The sequence below is a fragment of the Solanum stenotomum genome, chromosome 9 (assembly GCF_019186545.1).
Source record: "Solanum stenotomum isolate F172 chromosome 9, ASM1918654v1, whole genome shotgun sequence".
Taxonomy (NCBI): domain Eukaryota; kingdom Viridiplantae; phylum Streptophyta; class Magnoliopsida; order Solanales; family Solanaceae; genus Solanum; species Solanum stenotomum.
The window spans coordinates 15,004,031-15,020,164 of NC_064290.1; the positions used below are offsets into that span (position 1 = coordinate 15,004,031).

A 16,134-nucleotide genomic window follows, 5' to 3' on the forward strand; every position below is an offset into this window, starting at 1 on the left:
AACTTTAATTTTAATAGTCATTTGATATTTGATACCACCAGAGTATATACTCTGGTGGTATCAAGGAAGAAAAGGTCACTTCAGTGAAAAAACTACTAAGTTACTCCTTGATACCATCAGAGTATATATATACTCTATACTCTGGTGGTATCAAAAAATAATTCAGTGAAAGCAATACTAATTTACTCCTTGATATCATTAGGGTACATATATACTCTAATGGTATCAAGTATTGAATTCAAAATGTATTATAATTGTTATTTATTTTTCTCTCTTATTAAAAGATATTAAAAAGATATTATACCTGAATTTCAAATATTCAAAAGTTATCAATTAGTTTATGTGTTATTATATAAACTATAGTTGTGATACAATTTGAATTCAATATTATACATTGTTATAAATTTGATTGTTGTTATTTCAACAAATATAATACATTTTAACAATGTAAAATTAATTTAAATTGTAGGAAAATATTTGGAATTCATACATAATACTTATAATACATTTGTATTAAAAAATGTTTTAGTTATATATTCAACACGTGTATTGAAACATGTATATAGTATGTATCGTATATTGAATTTAAATGTATTACAGTTGTTATTTTTCTTTCTTATTAACGGTGTTAAAATATATTATTGTATTAAAAATATTTTAGTTATATATTCACAATGTGCATTGAATAATGCATATAATATGTGTAATGTATTGAATTCAAAATGTATTATTTTGAACTAAAAATGTTTTAGTTATATATTCACCATGTGCATTGAAACATGCCTATAATATCTTGTATATAGAAAAATATTGATTACAAAATGTATTACAATTGGTGTATATGTTTTTTTCTCTTATTAGCGATGTTAACAATGCATTATATCTAAATTTCAAATGTTATTTTAATATAATTAGAATTATTATTTTAAAGATATGTCAAAAATTTATATTTTAAAAATGAATTGGACATTTATTTTGAAGATATGTTAATATTATTTTTAGTATAAGCATGGCCAGTTATAGTTATGCGGAAGAGGAACTAGCAGTGATAATGGTCCTCAGTGGCGGAGCCACCTTATAGTTAAGGGGTTCATCTGAACCTCCTTCGGCGAAAAATTATATTATACATGGTTAAAGTAATTTTTTAGGTATATATAATAGATGTTGAACCTCCTTCAGCTACTTTATGTGTTAATTTCTTCATATTTTGAATTCTTTATTGAAAATCTTAGCTCTGCTACTGGTGACTCTGTTTGTTGAGGCTATTTGTGGTAAGAAAAGTAAGGCTAATATCTGTATAGTAAAAGATATGTCATAATTCGTAAATAAAGTTATACCATATATTATTTATGTAAATTGACCTATTTAAAAATTAAAAAATTATTCCAAAACTTTTATATTTCATAAAAAGCACTCATCATTTATTAATTCCAACTAATATTTATCTACCAAATTACTCTATTAATAACTATTCATCTCTGCTGTCTATACAAAACATGGCAAAAAAGGAACAATTTATTTTTGTTGTTGATTGTTATCAATTATTTTCAATGAAACATGTTCATATAAAATGACAATACAAACTAAAAGGTATTTTTAATAATTTTTAGAACTTATGGGTATATATCATATTTTTGAAATAGTCAAACATTTCTCCCAACTGCATAGTGAAACTTCACTCAAAAATGATTTGTCAAAAATATTTGAGAATTTGAGGTCAAACGCTAACTTAGAATATAGGAAATAATAAGAAGTTGTACAGCAAAGTGGTCAAACCATTTGAAGGAAGGATCCAGTGCAACACAGATGATGCTAGCAGGGGAAATCCAAGAAGAAGTTCTTATGAACTGAGTCTAAAAAACCACAAAGGGAATCATAAATATACTCACAAATAGAAGAGATACAGAAAATCACCAATAGTAAAGTAAAAGTTATTGTAATCAAAAAAAGTTTTGCACATTAGCTATTCAATTGAATAGGTGCAACTAAGAGAGCAGTCTGATACACTAAACAATTACTGTGCCAACAAGAGTAGCACAATACACAAGTTTTTGCAGCACATTAACATCGCACAACTAAAGTTTTTCTTTTTAGTTCTACATATAATATCTGTGAAATTTTGTAATTTTTCATTTCTTATTCTAGCTTGCCTATATTTGAGCATGATGTACTCCTTTAATTTAGTTTATTAATAAAACTGTAGCTAAAATACTACCATTGTCGTCAAATTTGTAAATCCATAAAGCTGAATTCTGGTTATCATAAGAGTTGTGACATTTAACTTTTAACTAATAAGTTACTTAAGAAAGTCAATACGACTTCAATTTCTAAAGAACTTATACCCCACTAGAGATAAGTTGGATTGCTAAAGGACAGAATAAAAACCAAACGTGTAATTTTTCTGTATATCCTAAAGTTATCACCTTGTTTTTTCCTTTGACAAAGTCCTTCAGAGTTTGTTCATTCAAATATCAAGAAGTCAAAATTTAAAGGTCTTGCAGAATATATGGTATACAAAGAAACTAGTACACTAGCATTAAGGGCCATATGCAAACACCTAAGGGTCACATAAATCATTTGCTGTTATGTGTAAAGGATATATGAGAAACAATTTAGTTTAGTATATAATAATAATTTAGCTAAGAGAAAAGGAGATTGTCACAACTATGGAGATAAAACTTGATCCTTCTCCCATTCTTCACTTCAGGATCTTCTTTCTCCAACAATCATCTAAAACGAATTCTGTATATCAGAGGGAAGTACCACCGTCATTAGACTATCTTCCAAAAGACAAATTCTTCGAGACTGAGGCCTCTTGTACGAGTGTCCTTCAAGTAACTCTGGGAATCAAGGATCCTTTCAAATATTCCTAAAATGAAAACATATGTAATTAAGTTCAATGAATACAAGGGGAGTAACTGTAAGAGAAAAAGAAGTGGGGAAAGGAGGCTTGTTTCATTTGGTTTCCATTGCAGATGTGAATCAATGCTACAAAGAGCTAGCAACATTTTGAATAGAAAAGCTATCAACTCTCACTAAATTGCCAAGCTCAGGTGATTCCCTTTTATCGTAAAAAGGAAATCTGTTCAACCAACAGTTTGATATATAACCTCAAGTCATTGCTAACACTTCTCTTTTTGCCAAATAGGTGTTCTGTACCAAAATATTGAATCCACTTGTTCAAGAAAACTTGTCTTAGCCGCAAGCTTGGCATAGCCTAGAAGTATAGTCTCTGAGTAAATAGACCACTCTCTTTTTCCAGACTTGATAACAACATACCCAATGTAATTCCACAAGTGGGGTCTGGGGAGGGTGGTGCGTATGCAGACCTTACCCCTACCTTGTGAAGGTTGAGAGGTTGTTTCCGACAAACTCTCGGCTCAAGTAAAGCATATCAAAGCAGATTTGAAAAGGAAATGCAGTAGTGAAGAAGCCATGATCAAAATAATAGAGAAGAGAAAAGTAACAACAACAAATAATATGATAACCGTAGCAAAAGAAACAACAACCAAATGACCAATAATAAAATCGAAGAATAAGATAGTCATATTCCAGATTCAAGATTCTCAAATTTACTTTGATCACTGCAGCATATGGGGTTTAGTAGGAAGCAGGTCCCATAGTCTAGAAGGAATGAAGTTCCATTTCCCTCTATTTTGCGGAAACAAACTAACGAGGTTGTTACATGTTAAAACAGTGATCCTTCTTCTCCCGTTTTGTTCCCTACCAAACAACTAACTAGATTTGCTAAGTGTACCCTTAAAAATACATGGCTTTCTTAATCTTCCTCACTTCCTCAATACAAACAAGCACGCACCTACATACCTTGTATCTGTCAGATGCATCAATATTGTTCGAGAGATCTACTTGTAAGGAGCAAATAAGATTGATGAGTTGTGGCCACCAAATCCAAATGAATTAGATAATGCCACCTTAATATCCAGTCGTTCCTTTTTGGAGCCAACAAGTATATTTGTATCCTGTTTCATTGATATTACATATCAGATGCGGTGATTACCAGGTCAATAAAGAGTAAAGCTGAAATAGTAAAACAGGGGAGACATGATATATCAAATGCTTTGTATATTCATGTCACAAAAGAATCTGTCTTGGTTGCAATATCAGAGCAAAGCCCTAATAATGCAGAAAATGTGAATCAAACTAATAGACTTGTGATTCATAACTCGTGAGTTTTTCATTTCCATAAAAGGCTCCACTATAAACCAGCTTTTGGCGATATAGTAAAAAATTCAGAGAAGCTGCAAAGTTAAACTTAACTAGCTGGTCAGCCATTAAGTGTAACCAACGGCATGCTCTTGATACAGCAAGCTTTCTTAGCAGTTTCATATGATAAAATTCTTTATGTATGATGATATTCCATGCTTAAATGAACAAAAGATAAATCCTTACCACGCCTTCATCTGGGTTTTCAAGATTAATATTTGGATGAACCCAACCAGTTCGTATTGCCTGAGAAGTCCAATTCTAACCGTCAGTCAGCAGTTTCAGCCAGATAATTTTTGCAAGAGACATGTTTAAAAGTATAGTCAAGAAAGATTTACAGGATGAAATCTGTAATCATCAATCACCTTAAGAATAAGTTCTGCAACATCTATGTACTATCAAACTAATTTATTATTATCACAAATAAACTATAACAAAAACATGTTACTGCAACATGCTCAAGTAAATGTCCAAGGACTGTCTATCCTCACCATCCTTTCCACTGTCAAGGCGGATTACAATGAAATTCAAGAACAGAGATGATACAATTAGAACTTTAATCTAACTTCAATTACACTGTGCAGCACCAACACTGCAAGGAACTATGTAGCAGCAGAAAATTGTCTTTGAATTATCTCAAAATAGGTAATCACTTATCCTAAAACAATCGCCATAGCTACTCTCATAGCCAAAACAAAAAACTATACCCACATGGTAAAAAAAATTAGATAAAGTTTGTCTCTTTTGCTTCATCAGTCAACATTTATTTAAATAATTTAAGTTGACAAAGTTACTCTACTCCCAGTTCATTTGGGTTCTTAACTTCAAGCTAGAGTAACTCACAGCAGCAACATTCACTGCAAAAAGCAACAATTTCTAACAAAAAATAAATTACCACTATGGAAAGCTCCCGCTGTGCATTGTTTCAAGGCTCCCACCAATGTTCCTTTGAAAATGTCTTTCTACAGGCTTGATTTTCTTCTTTCAAAACTCAGATTACATATACTTTTATGAATATGATGCGACTTCCTTGTACAAGTATGCTCTTTTTCTTAACAACAAAAAATAAGTATGCTTCTTTTTTTCTTTTTAAATTCAAACAAGAAGTTGATGAAGATATGATTTTATCATTTTAAAAATAATATTACATCCTACAACTTCTATGGATGTCTTCTTTTAAAAGTTGGATTACAACCTTAAACAACTATGAATTTGGTACCACCTAGCTATGAACATCTATACTATTAACTTAGAGAGAGGGCACTAATGTTGTTCAAAGGTGAAAAGTGTGGAAAAATGACAAGATAAGCTGGGCTTCTACACCAAAGAAGTAATTGAAGCACGTGCTTTACTTAAGAGAGGAGTTGGTGAAGAATATGTGTTTGTCTTGTGTGTGTGTGTATATGTATGAATATACACATTCTGCAAGAGAAGTATAAAGACAAACCATTATCATGTGAACAAAGGAACTAAAAGAATTAAGTGAAATATATGAAATGAAAACCGTGACAATCAAGTCCAAATCCATACTAAGTTTCTGAGTCAAATGAAAGAATACGGTTGTAGATTTCTTCGTCAGGGATTAGCTTTTATGCTATAATTAGTAATTTTGAATTCCTGATGACTAACATATTTATCCATTGATTAGGAATTAATACAACTTTTCTGTTAACATAAAACTACATCATCTTGCAAGAGATTTATTGGTTAGTGTTCCCTCATAGTCATGTCTTGAACAAGCACACACCTTCGCACCTTGATACTTGCATAAAAGCACCGTTATCACGTTATGTGAAACATTGCCATCATTGCACACAGTTTCAGGACTAAAGCATGTACCCAAACTTTTTTTGATTGAACTAAATTGGTCATATACATTTTGTATAGCTCCTATATCATTTACATCCTACCTTATAACCACCTGTCCGGGAATTATTCAAAGATTTAAAAGGTCACTCTCATTTCTGTTGGTAACGACAGTTTGAAAGGCCACTGTATTGAATATGAAACTTTTCTTTAACTTGACTCCAACTATCCATATTTTTGTTTTCTCCAGATCTCTTTTCCCAATTATTTGATGATAAATCAGTTAGTTACCTAGAAATTCATAGATTACACCCAAAAATCTAGTGTAGGTTAACCTGTTTACACACACACACAGAGACCTCAAAAGTATCATTACTGTCTAATACTTCCATGACATATTCATGGTTCAAATACGTAGCCAGGAAATATTTACAAAGTATACCTAAATTTCATGTCTTTTTCCGTAGTCTAAACATCAGAGAAGACCTAACCCAGGCCTAATGGAGTAACTTTTCTAGATAAAAAATTCCCTAGTCCACCTGCACAAGTGCTTGCAAAATACCTGAATCGTGTTATCATTTATAACATCTGTAGACAACATTTCAGATGACAAATAATGTAGCACGGCCTATTTAACCTCGAGGCAAGGAATCATGGGTAACTTAATTTTTACTTTGACACATCGTCTTCTGACGGAGGATAACATCAGAAAGTCTGTCCGACATGAAGAGTGTCATAAACTACATCAGGGCGCAATACTCTAAGCAACAATATATATATAAAAAGAACTCAATTTTGTACACCTTGATTAAGTTGGTCTATATACCACTATTAACATTAAGGGCATCCTACTATGGCTTTCCAGAGCGTACCCAGATGTCACGGCTAGAAACTGGTTATTTTAGTAGCTTGCATTACCCCATTCCCTGGATGAACTTTGTACAAAGTGGAGATATCCATATCCAAGGGTAGGATTTAATATCAAAGCGGTGCAGCTTTCAATATGATATTGCACATACATTGCCATGCACTTCATTTTTATGTATGCAGGTCCTACGCAAAATCGTTGCTGATATTCTTGCCAGGTTTATGCTCAACAAATCAGATTGGCAGATCAGAAGTAAATCATAACCCTTCTGTAAAGATATTCTTGAACTTGAAAGCAAATAGATTTTAAAGGTTTGCATCAACACTTAGGTTTAGTTTTTCCAGATTCCAAGGTAGTTGATGTTTCTATCCCTACAAGTCATTTATGTCTACTTGAGGTTACATTGACCAACAGTTCGACATCATCAAGACCAGGTGGTTAGGCCTTTACTAATTTTCCTCTCTGTAAAAAGTTAGCCAGTCCCTTTGCTACCCCTTCTTTAGGTCCCACAACGTGCCATCGCTACTAATTGGCATAAATACGCATTTTCACTGGCAGCTGATATTAACAACCATGTATATTTTCCTTTTTTTTTTCTATATTACATCAATAAGTGAACTCAAATTCAAAAGGAAACCAATTCATGTCACGAAATTGTAAAAAATTGAAACTTCCTCAGTAAAACAGCTTCAGTTGTGCTCTCTGTATTAGCAGCCACAAGTTCACTCTCAAGAAAAAAAAAAGTTCTAGAGCACACAAACAAATGAGGAACCAAATTAATCTGTTGCTTCTTCACTTCCCCCGAAACGGTTGCTAAAAATAGTATGAGATGCTAATGACGTTATCTAGTTCAATTAGATGCTTACATAAATAACAGAATGATTTGGTCTATTCAACAGGATGACACCAAAATAATATCCAAATCACCCAACAGGGTACACAAGCAGAAATATCAGAATCTGCAGCCAGGAAATCTACTATGCAAGAAAATAGTTGGATGAAATGTTACACAAGAAACTAGAAAGCAACTGAACTGCAGCTGCAGCAAACTTTGAGGAGTTATGAGATAAAAGAACCTGAATAGTTGCCACAGCTTCAACAGCACCAGCAGCTCCAAGAAGGTGACCAATCATAGATTTTGTGGAGTTAACTCGCAACTGAAAACATAGAGCAGTAGCTGATTAAACAGCTGAACCAAAAACCTGAGAGGATTGGCATGGACACAGTAGTTCAATGAGAGAACTTCAATTTAACCTCTGGATTCTGGCCAAAACAATGAACAAGAGCTTGATACTCCTTGAGATCTCCTGCTGGTGTGGATGTTGCATGCGCATTAATGTAGTTCACATCTTCCTTGGATACCCCTGACTGAGCTAATGCCTTCTCTACACATAGGATGACTCCAGTTCCTGCTAGTTAGAGAATAGAAGAGTTCAAAGTTTTCCTTTTCTCTATTGTATTTCTCAGTAAACATGAGATTGTGCATTCTTATTATGTTAAGCTAAATTCTGTTTTGAGTAAGCTACAAATTGTGCAAGTATATCTGACTGGTTTGGAAGAATCTTTCAACTACAATTATCAGAAAATACTAGAACTTGAGGAACTAGCCTTGATGGGTACAACTGCATCTCCAACTTAGGCAAAACAGAAAAAAGAAGCTAAGAAATAGTATATCATTTAAGTCACTACAACCAGGAAGAAGCAGTTTATTTCGAGATTTGCAGTTGACATGAGAAAAAGAATAAAGTCAAGCATGGCAAGATAGGTGGGCCACACAGAGGAGTCCATCAGGAGCTTTGTGTGACTCATGCATCCCATAAAAGGTAATTTTTATAAGATGTCAATAAAGGAGTAAATACCTTGTGGAACAAAATCTTGTTGACTAAAGAAAAACATGCACGTTATAAGTCATTAGGTAAGAGAAGAAACATATTTTCTTTCAAACGAACCCAATGTATAATCAAAGAATCAAATCCTATATATGGTTAGGGGCAGTACCTTTTATGAGATGGATGGATAGACAGATTCAAGAATATCTGCTGCTCTATTTGTTTGAAAAAGCAAGGTACCAGATATTTAAGGTCATAGAAAGAGAAGAGGTTTGGGAGATGTATTACCCTAACCATTTAGCCACACAACTTTCCCATCAAAATTTAAACCCTTCCAGAGTATAAGATGTATAGAGTGATGGAATCATATTTTGGAGGCCTCTATTTCACAGCTAATAATTGGAGGGGTAAATTAAACATAAACGCTTCCGTTTCATCATGCAAAAAGTAAATCTTACATTTGATATGCCATCCTTAAGAAAAGCAAGGCAATCCTAGATACAGAGAAGAAAAAAAGGGAAAAGGAGTCGGACAGGTCCATCTAGAAATGAAGAAATTTCAATGTTCAAAAGTTTCTTTGATGTTGCCCGCCAAAACATACCTCTGTGTCGTTCCAAATTTATTGGATATCCCTGAAGGAATTGTCACCCAAAAACACACTTTTTAATTACAAAACAAAACCCTATGTAATCCCACAAGTGGGTTATAGAGAGGGGAAGATAGACGCCGACCTTACCCCTACCTTTGTGGATTAAAGAGGTTGTTTCTCATAAACCCTCGCTCAAAAGGAATGTCATCAAAGCAGGATTGCAAGAAAAATGACAACCAAATACCAAGATACAAAGTAAATGAAGCAACAAATAGTAATACACATAGAAGAATAAGAAACTACAAAATCACTAAATAATGCTACTAATCATGAGAAGAGGCAAGGAGGAGGCTAGCCCCATATAGTACGAAAAATTCTCACCCCTAATAACCTTGCAGTCTTGCATAAACCTCTATCACACTTCCAAAGGAGCACGTAATCTATCTGAGTCTTAGCCACCGCACTAGCATAGGTCACCAGGTGCTCTTCCCACTATTGGAAGCTCGAGTTAGCTATGACCATCTCGAAAGCTTTCGCGCAATCTAAAAGGGAAACTCCTTCATTTCTATCCCCAAAACTAGTTTAATGGCCATCATCCTATCATTCATCCTCCTAACCTCTACCACTTGCTCCCTAAGTTCCTTGTCTACTAAAATATCTACTCCAATTCTACTCCTCGAGCTTCCTGAGTACCACAACTTCAACCCGTCTACATCCCTAGCCTTGGTTCCTACCCATTTGGTTTCTTAGACTCAAGCTACATTGATCTTCCTCTTCTTGAGAAATCTTCACTAACTCTATCTAATTAACTGTATCTTATTAACCAATGAAAAGAACCCCAACAACCGAATAGCTTCACAAGAGAACTATACAATTTTTGGATGAAAATTCCGACATATCTGTTATATAGATTTGTGTACCCGTACGGATACGGTAAGGATGTGCATAACCGTATAACTATCCGGCATGAGTAAATGCAATTTTTGCTAAGTTTCACTGAATTTAAAGGTCCACGAGAAGAATATCGATGTCACGCCCATTCAACATGGACACATCTACGCAAATTAAGAATATTTTTTTTTTATGACAAGGGAAACCCGCAGCCGCTACCCTTTGGGTGCGCACAGGGTAAAAACCCCACTCCTATGCAATAGCTTGCAAACCACACAGGCGAGGTAACCCACACTAGGCAAGCTCGGTGCGACGAGCTCGACCCAGAAGGCAAACCCCTTGCTTTCAGAGACAAGGGGTTTCGAACTTGAGACCTCCAACATGGAAGTCCAAGCCCAAACCACTAGACCACCCCAAAGGGTAAAATTAAGAATATATATACGAGAGAAATTACCTTTAGGATGAGGCTCTGTCATGTGATAAGCATCACAAGTAAAACTTCCACCTAGAAATTCAGCATAGATTGTTGCACCTCTTTGCTGCTCATGAAATTTAAAAAGAAAACTTAAAACAATTATATGACCCGGGATTGGCTTTTTATCTTTCATATTCTGTTTGAGGATCAACAAGCGGGTGAGCAAGAAAGCATTTATTGATTTTGAAGCATAAATCACCTTGGCATGCTCAAGTTCTTCCAGAAGCAGAACACCAGCTCCTTCACCCATGACAAATCCATCGCGATTCTGTCCAGGATTAAGATACAAATAAGAAGGAAGCAATTCTTACTAAATATGCTACACACACGCACAACCAGGAAAAGGATGGGGTTGAAATTTTGTAGTGCTATTGCTTCATCTTACAAGTCATTTGAATATAGCAATTAACATAAGCACGTAAGATGTAAGCAAAAAGTTGAGAATCCCGTAAAAGGTCATGATTCTCTGTAAAGTGCATCCTATCGTCCATGGTGATTGGAATATCATATTTGCTCCGAAAGTACACTAAAAATATAAATATTCCACCAATATAAAACAGGTGTTTTTAATTCCTACAAAATATCTTGTATGCCTCTCTTCCACAAAGTTCACATGAGTGCCATTGGAGCTACATGGTCATAAATTCTGAAGAAAATATGCCATACAAGTTCAATCTCATGGAATGGAAACTGCAGTTTGAGATATGCATAACTCACTCAGTAAACAAGAGAAAAATTCAAAGTCAAATATTTCTAATTTCCTATTAGTCCCAAACTCAAGAACTGCAACAGGAATAGCACAAGTACACTAGAATCACCAATCCATTCCACAAATATTTGTGCTAACAACTAGACAGAAAGCAGAGGAACAAGAGCAAAAGATTTACAAGACATTACACTATCCCAAGGCCGAGAAGCTCTTGAAGGGTCGGTATTTCTCTGTGAAAGTGCTCTGCAAGCAACAAATCCTCCCAATCCTGCAAAAGAAATAAAAAAACAAAATAACACAAAATTATATAAAACAACAGTTTTACAACCTCAGCTTGATAGGCTAAACTTCTGGTAAAAGAGAACAGGTACATACCAATTGGTATAATTGCTGCATCTGATCCACCGCACAGCATCAAGTCCTACATTGTCATTGTGTAAAAAGAGAGAACTAAGCTACTAAGAATGTTAATTCTTGGAATCATCTGCCTATGTATAAGGAACTCTATGAACAATGGTAAGATGAAACTGAATCCTCTGCTTCCTACAGCTTTCTATGACTTAAAGGCTTGAAACTTACAGCTTCACCTCTAATGATGTGGTTAGCGGCATTCAATATGCAGAAGTTGCTTGTTGCACATGCTGTTGAAATTGAATAATTTGGACCCATCCATCCCTGCAATTGAATTTTTAAGAAGGCACATAAATCCGGGTGTTACTTAATCATACATCACAGCTAATAACTGAAAACTTAAAACTTTGGCTAACCAGGTCCATGGCAAGCATGGCAGAACCCATGTTTGTAGTTGCAAATGGGACACAAAAAGGATTCATCTTCCTATAGGAAACCCTTAGAGCCTCTATTGCATCATTAAAAACCTGCTCAAGTAAAGCAAATCAGTTAGTGAGTGGTCACTTAGCTTGGTTCTAGCAAAGACTACTGGTCTGCATAGGGATTCTCTCTAAGGAGATTTCGATGCATGGCAATCATGTACAAGCCGTTGCTCAATTATATTTGAGATGTTGGAGACCAAATAGAGCTGATCCCAGAAGCACATAAATAACAAAATAAAATGGAAAAAGAAAGTTGGCATATTTGACCAGCGAAATTTTCATCAGATTTGTGATTAAAGAAAAAGAAAGTGGATCACCTTCATCCCACCCATAGCAGAGCCAATTAAAACTCCACATCTTCTTTTATCCAATTCATTCATCATGTCTTCAGTAATTCCACCATCTGAGAGTGCTTTCTTACCTGCCGTTAGCATGTAAAGCATGAACTTGTCCATTCTTTTAGAAAGTTTGGGTACAATCCAGCCATCAGTTGAGAAAGACTTGATCTCTCCAGCAATTCTCTGCGATATGTACCTCATTATCAACATCTAAATAACTAAAGTTGAAGAAAACAAGCCCAAGAAGAAGACGTACTGTTGGATACTGAGAACAATCAAAAGCTTCTATTTCACTTATGCCACTGACACCTTCAAGCAGGTTTTCATAAAACGTGTGGGGATCATGACCAACTGGTGTGGTCACACCCATCCCTGTCACAACAACTCGCCTTTCCTTGGTTGGAGGTTTCTTCTTTGGTGCAGCCTCCATGGCCGATTGGGAAGCAATTGCCATTACCTCCCCTGGTACAAGGAGCGGCCAAATACATCAAAATCTATGTAAGAAAGTTGATAACTTGAAGGAAAGCGTATTAGAAAATGATGTAGAAATTCACAACTTCGTAGTTCTGTGGCAATACTCCAAAGAAAACCCAATCGTGTAGCTTGATACAAAAGACGGATAATATTTTCCAAAAAAAAAGATTCCATGATAAAATCATTTTCTAAAATTTGGTCATCACAAGGTAACCACTTTCTACCAAAAAGAAAGAAAGGGGGACAATGATTTCCTTTACGTCCAGCCAATAACTACAACTCTTAAACTTGTTCCAACAAGTTGTTTTCAATCTCTAATACTAAAACAAAATATCACACAACATTATGCACATATTTTATCTTCCACCTTGTATGATCATCATAAGCACCTATTTTTTAATACCCAACCAAACTTTTGAAAAGAACCAACAAATGGTTTCAAGTATGAGAAAATACACTAATGGTAGCCCAAAGAAACAACCAAGAAACACAGTTGGAAGTGTTGAGGCATGATCTCGAAATCCAACAAGAAACAAGTTTGCAGACATTAAGCAACAAACAAATTGCATGATCTATCACTCTTTTCACATGACACGCAATGCCAAAATCAACAAGTCTAGAATAATCAATAAACTCAATTCAATTTCACCAACCTGGGTCTGTTTAAAATGTAAAAAAAACAAATATAAGAACACACTCACTAACTAGCTATAACAATCAACCATGCAACCTTGAGAATAAACACACTCCAAAATAACAAATGCATCTCCAATTCTAACCAACCTTAATTTTAACGAAACATCTAAAAGGGGGCACGAAAAAACCATCAATCAAGCATAAAGGTAGAATTTACCTGTTTGAGCAGAAGAGATACTTTTTGTTGGGGGACGAGTAGCTGCGGATCCGGTAAATAGAAAGCAGGAATTGGAAGAGGAAAATCCAGTAATGGTACGGTTAGGTTGAGATAAGAAGGAAGAAGAGATTGGAAATGTAACAGGATTATTGGATTTGGAGTTTATGAAAACCCCTTTGGTTGTTTTACTTGGAATAGCCCATTTGCATTTAGACTTATAAATCCCAAAAAAACCATGTAATTCATGCTCCTTTTCACCAGGAACTGACATGCATGACCCAATCATCCATGACGATACCGTCGATGACGCCATTTTTCTTAAAATTCCGATCAAACTATACAACCCCTTTATATATATATATAAACTTTGAACTCAAAAGATAGAAAGAAGACAATAGCAATGGTGAAAAATGCAGAGGGCGGAGAGTTCAGTTCAGAAAAACTTTAGAGCGAAGGAGGGGGTGGGGGGGTTGGTTAAATCTGAGAGAGATGAAGAAACAAAAATATGTTGTCGTTTTCCTGGATCTCTGCGCACTATAAAAAACCATATCAGAGCCAAGGTTTTATTTTTATATATTTTAATTATTAGACTAATATATTTTTTAATTATAATTCTTTAATAAAATAAACACAATATCTGAGTCCCTGGTATAAACAGCTCCAGCCAAGTGTTCTCTCACTCTATAAATTCCAAATCTTTTCTCTTATCTATGTCTCATGTGCCAACCATAATATGCAAACAAATTTAGTACTCCTAAACAATAAAATAATCTACTGTCTCTGTTCATATTAAATGAGCATCCTGTTAAAAATTTGTGTCACATGCTACTTGATTATTTATTAAATTATTATGTTTTTTTTTTATTTTAACCTTTATAATTAATATGACCTTGGAAGTTTAAATAAATTTTGAAAATTTAATTTTTTTTCTAAGAGACTAATTAATATGAACAAAAGGCAAAATAGTAAAGGTGATCAATACATTAGTGATTTTTAATTACACTGTAAAATAGAAATGGTACATCTAATATGAAAGGATGGGAGTAAATTTTTAAGTTTCACTTTTTTTTACTTAGAATTCAATAATATTTAGTTTGATATTTTTTTTAAATGATTTAAAAAATCAATTAAATCAATTAGACAATTACTATTATATATATATATATATATATATATATGTAGAGAGAGATTATTTTTTTTCTTTTAATTCTCTTGGTCTTGTTTTAATAGTATTGCTTTGTTTATTGTTGTTCATAACAAAAAAAATGAGAAAAATCAAATTAAACCAATTAGACAGTTACTATTTTTATTTTATTATTATTATTATTATTATTACTATTATTAGCTATATATAAATATCCTTTCTATGGGATGAGTTCAATAGCTATAAAATCAAGTGGTTTAAATTTTCATAAATTACAGGCTATATAGCTGAGTTTAGGTACGTAATTTTGAAAAAAAAAATATTAATTTATTGAGTAAAAATTTATATTGAAGATTATGAGAATAGTTTGACTAATTTAATAATTATTTTTTACACGATTAATTTTATAATATAGAGTTAAATTACTAAGATTAGATTTTTTATCATATTATTCTTAAAATTAGTGAATAATTTCATTATTAATAATACGGGGACAATTCCCCCCACCCACATACATCTAAAGTTCATGACAAATGCTCTTAATCGTAAGAATTTGAGCAAAACGGGAGGTTATGAGATTAGTTTGACTATTTTTAATAATTATTTTTTACACTACGAATTTATAAATAAAGTTAAATTACCAACATTATTGTTTTTAATTATATCATTCTTAGAATTAGTAAATAAATTCATTATTGTTGCTATAGGAAAATAAAATGTTTAAATAGTTATGTAAAACAAGGTATATAATTTCATGTTCAGAAACAATAACTTATTCAGAAGGAGAAAAAGAAAAAAGAATGAAATAATATATATATATACACACACTCATTCAACCCCTCCCCCTCCCCCTCCCAAAACATGAAAACAATAAAGATAAAATTGATTTATTTTGAATAGTTAGAGGGTAAAATTAACATTTTTTTTCTTAATTTTGAACAATTATTATGAAGAATATTGTTTTTGATTAGTTGAAGAACAGTTTAAAACTAATTGACTAATGACAATGATATTTTTAAGCAAAAAAATATAACAAAATAAATAAACGTATTTGTAATAAGATGCGAACAAAAATTATAGTCACTAAAAATTCAACGATAG

General features: G+C 33.5%; 1 protein-coding gene across 1 annotated transcript; it reads right to left on the reverse strand.

The window, feature by feature from the left end:
- Positions 1 to 2,502: 2,502 nt before the first annotated feature.
- On the reverse strand, positions 2,503 to 14,430 carry LOC125876402 (3-oxoacyl-[acyl-carrier-protein] synthase II, chloroplastic-like). Its single transcript, XM_049557587.1, has 14 exons — positions 13,890 to 14,430; positions 12,819 to 13,024; positions 12,542 to 12,745; positions 12,159 to 12,269; positions 11,971 to 12,066; positions 11,767 to 11,812; positions 11,580 to 11,659; positions 10,882 to 10,950; positions 10,662 to 10,746; positions 8,153 to 8,307; positions 7,975 to 8,055; positions 4,411 to 4,470; positions 3,826 to 3,980; positions 2,503 to 2,869 (listed from the first exon to the last, which is right to left on the reverse strand). The coding sequence occupies exons 1-13, from the start codon at positions 14,200 to 14,202 to the stop codon at positions 3,864 to 3,866; spliced, it is 1,623 nt and encodes a 540-aa protein (XP_049413544.1). The 5' UTR covers positions 14,203 to 14,430; the 3' UTR covers positions 2,503 to 2,869; positions 3,826 to 3,863.
- Positions 14,431 to 16,134: the final 1,704 nt, after the last annotated feature.

What these genes read in the sequence shown, in the direction of transcription:
- LOC125876402 (XM_049557587.1), bottom strand. Translation starts at nt 14,202, where the DNA reads ATGGCGTCATCGACGGTATCGTCATGGATGATTGGGTCATGCATGTCA. An exon ending in ATTGTTCTCAGTATCCAACA is followed by an intron (nt 12,746 to 12,818) that starts GTACGTCTTCTT and finishes TACATATCGCAG; the next exon opens with AGAATTGCTGGAGAGATCAA. An exon ending in ACATCATTAGAGGTGAAGCT is followed by an intron (nt 11,813 to 11,970) that starts GTAAGTTTCAAG and finishes ATGACAATGTAG; the next exon opens with GACTTGATGCTGTGCGGTGG.